This window comes from Mobula birostris, chromosome 1 (genome assembly GCF_030028105.1).
Source record: "Mobula birostris isolate sMobBir1 chromosome 1, sMobBir1.hap1, whole genome shotgun sequence".
NCBI lineage: Eukaryota > Metazoa > Chordata > Chondrichthyes > Myliobatiformes > Myliobatidae > Mobula > Mobula birostris.
Window position 1 is genome coordinate 156,682,950 of NC_092370.1, and position 11,690 is coordinate 156,694,639.

The 11,690-nt window shown below is 43.7% G+C and overlaps 1 protein-coding gene across 2 annotated transcripts in view; it reads right to left on the bottom strand.

Annotated features, from left to right (window-relative positions):
- Window positions 1-9,333, bottom strand: part of vps39 (VPS39 subunit of HOPS complex) — a 128,547-nt gene extending 119,214 nt beyond the window's left edge. For both annotated transcript variants that reach the window (XM_072264657.1, XM_072264664.1), the window contains exon 1: window positions 9,152-9,333. In XM_072264657.1, the coding sequence (XP_072120758.1) occupies window positions 9,152-9,224 (73 nt within the window). In that variant the 5' untranslated portion in view covers window positions 9,225-9,333. The remainder of the gene's footprint in view (window positions 1-9,151) is intronic.
- Window positions 9,334-11,690: the final 2,357 nt, after the last annotated feature.

The window sequence follows — 11,690 nt, forward strand, 5'->3', positions numbered from 1 at the left end:
CTTGAAACCTCCAGAAACAATGGACTGCTTGAAAGAGATATTAAAGATGTCCGTTAAGATCTCTGTTAGTTGGGTACAGTCCCTCAGCAACTGACCAGGTACATTGTCCAGGCCTGCAGGTTTCAGTGATAATCGTAGGTGGCCACCTCCCTGAATATGCTCTACTCTGTGCTCTCGAAGCAGTCCTGCAGCACTGAGGTGGCACCTTCTGGCCAGATCCTGATCTCCTTGTGAACTAGTTTGACTCATTTAACCAGGAGTCTATATGCAGGGATTAGTAAAACGGATATGTTGTCTGAGTATCCAAAGTGAGGGTGGGGGTGGATGTGGAGTAGAGGTTGGGTGAAGTTCTGTAAGCTCCACCAACGTTGATATAAAGCAAGTCTAATATATTCTATCCTCTGGTTGAGAAGTTGTCATGCTAGTAGAACTTCAGAAGGACTGTTTTTTTATGTTGCCATGATTGAGGTCACCAGCAACAAAGACACCATTGGAGTTTGAGGTCGCAGATGGCGCCATAGACCTCCTGCAGCACTTCCCCAGCACTAGTGTGGGATGGGGGATAGGGGGAATGTAAACAGCAATAATTACAACAGCAGTGAACTCTTAGAAAGTAGAAGGCCCTACACCACTCCAAGTAAACTTTTTTTCCCACAAATACAAAGTTTTATTTGCCCAGGAATATACAATAAATGTTTTCAATAATAATTCACACATACCAACAGCTTTAGCCAATTGCCAAAAAATCCTGTTCTTATGCTAAGAACTATTTTGTACACAAGGCTCAGAAGATGTTGTGATTTTGGTTGAGAAGACTTTTGTCATAAACAAGAGGAACTGTAATAAATGCATGGAAACTAAGTGGGAGCAGTGCGCAACGACTTCAACAACTCATTTATATGCCCTTTCAAACTTCAGCATGCCCAACTGTGAGAGGGTCTGTGGATCCCACTTAGGATGTTTTCATGGACTTCAAGGACCTGCCTAAGGAGATATTTCTGTCAAGGCATTGAAGGAAACCTCACTGCATTATAAAATGTGCAAAGCAGCTTAAAGGACTTGCTGGAACCTGGGCCTTCACTTAATGTTTCAACCTAAAGCAGCATACCACCTCCAATATTCCTCCAAAGTATCATTTTTTCAGTTTATGTCTAGATGCTGGAATGCTTGAACCTATCGTCTTGGGACTCAGTGTAGTAAAAAAAAGTTTAAGGTATTTCTACATATTTCTCACATTTTTTTGTTAAAGAATATATATTCTCCATGCTCTCAAAGGGCTAGAAATTGCTGACCCAGTTCTCCAACCCAAAAATTACTACCCACAGTTTCCCATCGCCCACACTAGTCTACAGTCAGAATAGAAACCTCATGAACCCAAAGATTCACAGCAGCAGGGCTTGCAATAAATCAATGAGGAGATGAAGCTCCCAAAACATCCTTCATTGCTTGAAAAATTAAAGCCCAATGCCCAAATTCGATGGCTATAAAGCAGAGGGGTCTTTAATGGTTTGTTTGAAATGCCTTTGATACTTAAGCAGTTATTACAAGTAATAATTAAAACAGAATTAGAATAGGTTTTATTACTGTCACGTGCACCAACCTAACAGTGAAAAGCTTGTCTTGTATATTGTTAATACAGATCAAATCCTTACTCAATGCCTTGAGGTACACAAGGTAAAACAATAACAGAATGCAAAATAAAAGTATAACAGCTGCAGAAAAGGCAGACAATAAAGTGCAAAGTCATGATGAGGTAGATTGTGAGTTCAAGAGTCCATCTTATCATTCTAGGGAACCATTGTATAGTCTTACAGCATGGCAAAAGCTGTCCGTGAGCCTGGTGGTACTTACGTTCAGGCTCATGATCTTCTGCCCGATAAGAGAGGCAGGTGGGGATCTTGATTATGCTGGCAGCTTGACTGAGGCAGTGAGAAGTGTGGTTAGAGTCCACGGAGGGGATGATGATTTCCGTGATGTGTTGAGCTGTATCCACCACACTGCAGCTCCTAGTGGTCCCAGACAAAGCAGTTGCCATATCAAGCCATTATGCATCCAGGCAGAATGCTTTCTGGGGTCTATCAATAAAAATTGGTAAGTGTTGACGGGCACGCCACATTTCTTTAGCCTCCTGAGGAAGTAGAGGCATTAGTGAACTTTCTTAGCCATGGCGCCTATGTAGCTGGACCAGAACAGGCTGCTGGTGAAGTTCACTGCAAGGAACTGGACGCTTTGAGTCACACCGTTGATGTAAACAGGAGCGTGTGCACCACTGCCCCTTCCTGAAGTCAAAGACCAGCTTTTTTGTTTTCCCGTGATTAAGGAAAGGTTGTTGTCTTGACACTATGTTACAAGCTATCTTTTTCCTGTACTCCAACTCATCTGCAAATCTGTAGATGGAATTAAAGTAGAATCTGGCCATACAGTCACGAGTACACAGTAAGCAGAGGAGGCAGAGGTGCACTAGTGTTAAGAATAACCGTGGCAGAGGTGTTGCTGCCTATCCTAATTGATTGCAATTCATTGGTCATTAAGTCAAAGATCTAATTGCCAAAGTTCAAAGATTCATTTCCTCTCCAGGTTGCCATGAAATCAAGAAAGAAGAGAAAGGAAACACGATCATCAACTCCCACATCCCTCATCCTGCACAAAATGGAAAGGAACAGGCACATCAACCCCCAATTCCCTCCTCTTGCACAAAAATATGAACAAAACGGAACAGGCACATTGATCCCTCACCCCACCACCACACACACAAAAAAACAAGAAAGATCAGGCGAAAACAGAGAATATGAAAAAACAGTAAGACTTTAGAAAAGTCTATAGTTCACGTTGCAGAAAACCTGGACAGACCTTTCTTGCCTCGGGGCCTGGCCACAGGCCTTTCTCTCTCCATAACTGGTGCCCACACTCCACCCTTGTCCCGATGCTTCAATTTTCCTTGTTGCTTTAATCAGTGAACAGCGGAAGCTGTAATTGGTGAAACGGAATCGAACAATAGCTTGTGTCCCGCAGCCTTCCGTCCGTGAAGTTTGCGTACATTGCCTCTGCCTCCTGGAATCCTCTAGGAGGTTGCAGAGCACTGAAGCAGCCAAATGATCTCCAAGCTTCCACATTCCCCTCGATGTTTCAATCTCACCCGTCGCTTTAATCAGCAAACAATGGAAGCTTTAGGCTCCAATACGGAGTTGAACATTGGCTCTCACCCCATCCTGCAGCCTTCTCACCACAAGGTTCACTCACGCTGCCTCTTGGAATCCTCTCAACTGCTGAGCTGAAACACGCAAACAGTCTCCGAACAGCAAAACATAGGCTCCAACAGTTCCATATCCACTCCTAAATCACTGATTATACAGTGAGGAGACAGACATGGCCCTGCAGGACACCCTGCAACATGCTCAACCAGCTAGTGATTATCATTACTTTGTTATTCAAAACAATTAGGAGGATATTTGCATGACACCCTTGTTGCTGTAATAATGGCCATCAACTTCATCAATTCAAAGCATTTAGGAAGAGCTCAGGAGGATGATGGCACCTAACGGCAACTCCTTTGCTTGCATCTTTGGAAACAGCTTCATTTCTATCTTTGATATCTCTATCTTTCCCTTTCAGGGTTCTTTCGAAGACCCTGACCTGGAGTTACACACTGACTTTGGTTCTTTGCAGAAATGAGACCTGCTCTTGGGGCCTCACGACCAGCTGCTTTTTGACATGCCAAGGACGCGGCCTGGAAGACTAGCACGCCTTCAGGGTGCCGGATTTTCAGGCTCTGGAGGCGGGCAGATTCAAGGCCGGTGCCACTGCCTAAAGTATCGTGGGAGACGGAAGACTGTAAGCAGCGAACTGGTTGTGTGCCCAGAGACCAAAGTTCTTCGGGTACAGAGCTCAGAAAAAGCAACGCAACAGACTTTTAACATCATAAATCAGCGAGCTGCTTTGTTATGACTCCCCTCTCGCTACTTAACTGGGACACCTCTTTCTCCCTTATTAGGGAGACAGCGAGCTTGTATGTTGAATTACCAGGCAAACAAATAGTCTTTGGGGTACTGCAAGTCTGTGTCTTTATTGATGCTTTACTGCACGCTTGAGTTGTTGCGGGGGGGGGGGTGGTGGTGCCGATGCTTTTTTGCTGGTGGGGGAGGTCGTTGCTTTGCTGCTGCTTGTGTGTGGGAGGGGAGAGCTGGGGGAGCTTTGGGGTTCTGACATTTAACTGTCATTCATTCTTTGGGGCACTCCTCTGTTTTCGTGGATGTTTGTGAAGAAAAAGAATTTCAGGATGTATATTGTATACATCTCTCTGACATTAAATATACCTATTGAAACCTAAAATGCACCTCAAGATTATCTTTTTTGACGATTTGGTGAGGAAACAGAAGATTTTGAACTCTACTAATGCATACAGAGTGTTAAGAGTGATTTTTGGGTTTAGGTCATTTACATTTAGCAAATGGCTTTGGCCACCAGTCTTCTATTTCTTGACAATGTTTTATGGATTTAGTTTGTAACAATGAATTTCCTAAAAGCTGTGAATCCCAGTCCACAGACGATGCTGGTGTCTGTGGGATGGACGTGAACCAGAAGGTGTGAAGTTTGCATGTAGTTTCAAAGAAAGCATTATCTATACTTTGTAAATATGGAATTGTCCTTTATGTTTAGCACGTAAAATACCAAATAAATGTATTGTGGATTTAGTTTGGAACAATGGATTCCTGAAAGCCCAATCCAGACGCTGCTGGCGCCTGTGGGATGGATGCAGATCAGAAGGTGTGAAGTTTGTATGTAGCTCCAAAAGAAAGCATTCTCTATACTTGTAAATATGCAATTGTCCTTTGTGTTTAGCAAATAAATATCGAGCCCCACACCGGGCCAGCAGACCTTTCTACCAAAAGCGTCTCCGTAAGATGCCTGCTGTACCTTGTTTTGTCGAATAAAGAAGCTGCTTTGTATCTACCAGTAACTCTCTCAGAGATCTAGTAGTAATCAAAAAGTCTTCTTCGCTTTGTTGTACTTTGGGATAATATTGTAGCATTTCTAAGTGATAAGTAGCTTGGAGAACAAATTGTCACTGCCAAGTGTGACATATTTTACCTGTCAAATACAGTATATTTGATAAAACAATTTATTAAACAAGCAGTTCCAGGGAAAAACTTTCCTTAGAAAACTCAAAACTATTTAGCAACAATATCGGACATTGCAAGTTTAAGCAATTTCCTTCACTGGCCACTCTAAAATAGAATTGCAAGATGATTTGATTGTATTTTATCAATATACTAATCTGCCAAAGGGTTTTGGCCTAAAATGTTGACTGTACTTTTTTCCATAGATGCAGCCTGGCTTGCAGAATTCCTCCAGGATTTTGTGTGTGTTGCTTGGATTTACAGCATCTGCAGATTTTCTCTTGTATATTATGATCATTTGAAACAACTGCACACTGATATGGAATTTCGGTTCAGAGACCTACTGGAAATGCATACTCCAGACTGGGTGGTGGATCCATTTTGGTTGAATGTAAATAACGTTGGCATCACAAAAATTGACCGGCAGAGTGACATGACAGCACAAGCAAAATTCAAACACAGCAGGCAAAATTTTTGGATAACTAGTGATATTCAAAATAAATTTTCAGAATTCTGGGAGAAAGCAATGTTGTTTTTAATTGGATTTCCCTCCTTTTATGGAGTTGAATGTGGTTTTAGCCGTTAGCAAAAGCTCGCAACCATCTTGATGTTGTGAAAAAAGGTGATCTTCAATTATCTTTAACCAAGTGCAACCAGACATTCAAAAACTCGCTAGTTTGCATCAGCAGCAAGGATCTCACTAAATATCCAAAGTAACAATATAAGGAACACTCACAACACGTTGGAGGAACTCAGCAGGTCGGGCAGCATCCGTGGAAACGATGAGTCGACATTTCAGGCCGGAACCCTTCGCAAATCCTGACGAAGGGTTCCGGCCCGAAACGTCGACTCATCGTTTCCACGGATGCTGCCTGACCTGCTGAGTTCCTCCAGCGTGTTGTGAACATTGTTTTGACCCCAGCATCTGCAGATTATTTTGAGTTAACAATATAAGGAGCTTTTTTGGAAGAATCTTATACAGCATATAAATGTGCTATTCAGAGCTTTGATTTAGTTTTAGTTTTCATATACACCTGTAGCATTACGTTTAACATATAATAACTATAACCTGTTAAAACATATTAACTGTATGTTAAAATAGTTGGTACAGTTGACCAACAAAAAAACAACTTTAGAAACTAATGGAGACTACAGAGGGTGGGGCCACAGAGGAAAATGAAAATCAGAAGAGAGCAAGCCACAAGCAGAAAAAGGTTGAGAACCACTTGACTAAAGGAATTGCTAGAATCAGAATCAGTTTTATTATCACTGGCATGTGACGTGAAATTTGATAACTTAGCAGCAGCAGTTCAATGAAATACATAATCTTGCAGAGAGAGAGAGAAAAAAAATTAAATAAAACATAATAAACAAGTAAATCAATTACATATATTAAATAATTTTTTTAAAATGTGCAAAAACAGAAATACTGTATATTAAAAGAAGTGAAGTAGTGTCCAAAGCTTCAATGTCCATTTAGGAATCAGGAGAGGGGAAGAAGCTGTTCCTGAATCACTGAGTGTGTGCCTTCAGGTTTCTGTACCTCCTACCTGATGGTAACAGTGAGAAAAGGGCATGCCCTGGGTGCTGGAAGTCTTTAAAAATGGATGCTGCCTTTCTGAAACACCACTCCCTGAAGATGTCGTGGGTACTTTGTAGGCTAGTGCCCAAGATGCAGCTGACTAGATTTACAACCTTCTGCAGCTTCTTTCAGTCCTGTGCAGTAGCCCCTCCACACCAGACAGTGATGCAGTCTGTCAGAATGCTCTCCACAGAACAACTATAGAAGTTTTTGAGTGTATTTGTTGACATCCATACATCACCAAGTTGTTTCAATGACCCGGTTGTTTTATCCATCATCCTAGCCCACACAAGAAGTACTGATCCAGAAACATGACAGAATATTTAACCACAAATCCTGGTTCACTTTTCATTAGTTTCTATAGAAGTACACAATGTAATGAAAAATAGCTAAGAGAACCACTGAGAATTATTTTAAAGCAGAAGATTTTAAAGTCCCGGTTTAATGTGTACATGATGCTATTGGAACACAGCAGAATGACAGGAAGGAATATAGCAACAGCTTAAGCTGTCCTTGAGTACATTCTACAATTCAGTTAAATCTTACCTAATCTGCATCTCTATCTATCTATCCTGACTGCTTAACACAAACCAACAACATATAGAAAAATCAGTAATATTTGTTTTAATTTCTCAGCCTCAATAAGATTTTGGAAAAGACAGATCCAAACCTCCATGTTCTTTCTGCAGAAAATGTATTTGTCTTGCTTACCCCTTCTACTTACAGAGCTGCTGTTAGTTCTAGATTTCCCAGAGAGTAATAGTATCTTACGCCATTGTCTTTAATCAACTTGAACCTCAATTATATCATCTTTCCACCTTCTATATCTGAGGAAGTTAGCAAGTCTATACCACCTGTCCTCAAAAGCTAAGCTTTCAGCCTTGGTATCACATAATCCTAGGTGGTGGGGTGGAGATACATCTCTACCAAAAGCACATGTTCCCCCTGCTGGCCTCCAGGTCACCATTGGGCAAGGTGTAGCACCTGATCAGGGTCATGTGAAGCCGTAGGAGCAGGTAGTGGATAGTCGTATGAACAGCTGGTGCATATCATAAGTCTTGATTATGCAACCACTGACGTCAGGCAGACAATCTCATAAGAGTATTGATAATGGCTGGGGTCACCTGTGTTGTAAAGTCGCTGCCCAGAAGAAGGGAATATCAAATCCCTTTTATAGAACTATTTGCCAAGAACAATCATGATCACCCACATCATACCACACAGCTCATAATGACGATGACAGAATTGAAGTTGATCTGTGACATACTCAACACCTTCACTCCACAGCTCTTTCCCTTTCATACACTCTTCCTTTCACTCAGATCCTACGTACATCTCTGTATGCTGTGAAAACAGTTAGAGGTTTGCTATACTAGCTCTGGGAATGAGGAATTTCAAGTGTAGGTTAGAACTGAAGAAGCTGGTTTGTAGTACTTGGAACATAGGTAGCTGAGAGGAGATTTGGAAGAGGTGTACAAGGTCATGATGGTGTAGGCAGGATACATTGAAATGATCTTTTGGTGTTAGTGGATAGTTTGAGAACCAACTAACAGAAACAAAGCACTAGAAAATACACTATCATGTTTTGAAAAAGACACAGAATGGTTGTGATCTTGAATTCACTGACTGTTAAGGTAGGGAAACTGAGTACAGAACAGTCACGTCAGAGAATATATCAAGCCACAAGGAAACTATGGAAGAACAGGAGTAAATAAAACTATTCTACAAGCAAACACGAGGAAATCTGCAGATGCTGGAATTCCAAGCAACACACATAAAAGTTGCTGGTGAACACAGCAGGCCAGGCAGCATCTCTAGGAAGAGGTACAGTCGACGTTTCAGGCTGAGAAGAGTCCTGACGAAGGGTCTCTGCCCGAAACATCGACTGTACCTCTTCCTAGAGATGCTGCCTGGCCTCCTGCGTTCATCAGCAACTTTTATGTATTCTTCAAGCAAACATGGATGGGCCAAACAGATTCAAAGAAAGGAACTGTGCCAAAGGTAGGCAACTACAGTAGACAAGGGTGATGCCACCAGCCTTTTCTCACAGCTAGCATGTGTTGGTGCGCGGGAATATCATTACACCTTCATTAAAGAGGAAACCATGCAAATCCATGTCTAAGGGTGAAAGACAGCATTGTTGTTTTAAATTGTAAACTGGCCAAACCCCGGAGGAAGAATCAGTTGAACCCATCTCTAATCCCACAGATTTTAGTTTGGTTACTTTGATGATGTCATCACCAGGCGACACAAACGTTGTTCTCGGCGTACCTCCCCTCCCCCCAACACCGGCGTTGATATTTTAACTACGTATACGGTGTTTATTTAACGGTAGTGCCATCTTGCCTCAATCCACCAATTCCTAACATCCTGACAGGGATCCCTGCCAACCCCTGCTCTTCCTGTCAGTCTTAGCCCGCAGGCGAGAGATCTCCCCGGCCCAGCACCTTACCCCAGGCCGCCATGCAATCGATCTGCAGCGGCAGCTTCTCCAAGATCGGCACCGGTTCGTATGCATCGTGCATCCTGGCGGTGGATACGGCCCGGCCGGCAACCCAAAACAAACTCTCGGCGCTCGGGCCCGCGCGCGTCCTCAGAGCGCCAGCGCGCGCGCTTGCGTGCCTGCGCACGGGAGTCCCGTGACCAACATCACGTGCACTGCCCTCCTCCCGCAAGTCTGCGCATGCGCCAATGGGGCCTGGGGAAAAGAGCTACATAGTTGTATTTATATAGCGCCATGTTGTCGAGCTGACAGTGTAGTTACGTTAATGGCACGTGGCTGACGTGGAAGGTGCCTATGAATAGGATTCTAGAGAAGTGTTTTAAAATAAAAAGGTCCTTAATGGGTTCAGGTGCTTAGTAAATGTGATCAGGGTGCGAGTAGGTCACCAACTTGCTTCCTGATTGTGGGAGACCTCCAAACTCTCGGATAACCACATCTGCACCGAGCTGCAACTCCTCACAGAACGAGTTACGGAACTAGAGTTGCAGGACAGGAGAATGAGGTGGTAATAGATAGGGGCGACAGGGAGATACTCAGCTTTTGTTTGCAGGAGGCAGGTAACTGAGTGACTGTCAGGAGAAAAAATAGGTAAAAGGAGCATCCCGTAGAGTACCTCTGAGCCATTGCCCTCAGTAATAAGAATACTGTTTGGAAACTACTGAGGAGACGACCTACCCGCAGCAACCTGAAATCTGGTGCTGTGGCTCAGAAGAGAAGAGATGTGAGAGGGACTGCAGTAGTGATAGGAGATTACATAGTTAGAGGACTAGAGACGAGATTCTATGGACGCGATAGAGACATCCGGATGGTCTGTTGCCTCCTCGGTACGAGAGTCAGGGATGTCTCAGATCGGGTTCACGGCATCCTAAAGGGGCAGGGGGAGGGATGAGTGGCCAGATATTGGAACCAATGACATTGCTGCCTGTGCCAAGTGGCAGTGAGGGTAAGAAGAGGAGCATTTGACAGATAAATATGTGGCTGATGAACAGGTGCAGTGGGCAGGAGTTCAGATTTCTGAATCATTGGGATCTCTTCTGGCGAAGGTACAACCTGTACAAAAGGGACAGGTTACTCCTGAACCAGAGGGGAATCAAAATTGTTGTAGGCAGGTTTGCTAGAGCTGTTTAGGAGGGCATAAACTATTTTGACAGGGTGATGGGAACCAGAGAGATGGGAATGAGGATGGGCCAGTTGGTTTACAAACAGAGTCGGTGTGTAGTGACACTGCTAGCGAGGACAGATTGATGATAGGGCAATATTGCAGTCAACTGGATAAGCTACAATGTAACAGGACAAAATCAAAAAAGGTTGATGAATACAGGACTGATGGTGTTACAGTTGAATGAATGCAGTGTATGAAATAAGGTACTGTAGATGAATCTGTAGCACAATTAGAGATCAGCATATGTGATGTGGGCATCACTGAATTGTGGCTCACTGAAAGAAGATTATAGCAAAGAGAGGCTTCACTCAGAGAAAGCAATGGAAAGAGAGACTCAAGTTTTTGTCCCCCTTCTCTTCAGCTAGGACAATAGAGATGCCAGTCAGGGTAGTGAAATGCTTCTCCTGCGGGATGTGGGAAGGCAGGGAGGCCTCTAGTTTCCCTGACCACTACGACTGTGAGAAGTGCATCTAGCTACAGCTTCTAACAAGCTGCATTAAGCAATTGGAGGTGGAACTGCATGAACTCAGGAACATTCAGGAAGCTGAAGGGGTGAAAGATATGACATATAGAGAGGTAGTTACACCCAGGCTGTAGGACACAGGAAACTGGGTGACAGTCAGGAAGGGGAAAGGGATTAAGGAGCCAGTGCAGAGTTCCTGTGCCCATCCCCTTCGATAACACGTACATCACTTTGGATACTGTCCAGGTGGGGATGACCTACCAGAGGAAAGTCACAGTGGTCAGGTCTCTGGCAATGAGTCTGCCTCTGTGGCTCGGAAGGCTGGGGGGGTGGGTGGGAGAAGAGGCGTGCTATGGTGATAGGGGATTCGTCAGTTAGGGGAACAGACAGGAGGTTCTGTGGGCAAGAACAAAATTCCCGGATGGTATGTTGCCTCTTGGGTGCCAGGGTCCAGGACATCTCTGATCAAATCCTCAGCATTCTTAAGTGGGAGGGTGAACAGTCAGAAGTCATAGTCCACGTAGGTGCCAATACATAGGTAGGATGAGTGACGAGGTTTGCATAAGGAGTTCAGGGAGTTAAGTGCTAGTTAAAGGGCAGGTCTTCCAGAGTTGTGATCTCAGGATTGCTACCTGTGCCTTGTGCTGGTGAGGCTAGAACTAGGAAGATTATAGTTTATTATGTGGCTAAGGAGTTAGTGTAGGAGGGAGGGCATAAAATTTTTGGATCATTGAGCTCTCTTCAAGGGAAGGTGGGGCCTGTACAGAGGAATATCCTAGTTGGAAGGTTTGTTAATGCTGCATGGTGGGGTTTAAGCTAGAGTTGCAGGGGATGGGAATCAGAGTGCCAGAACAGTTAGTGGA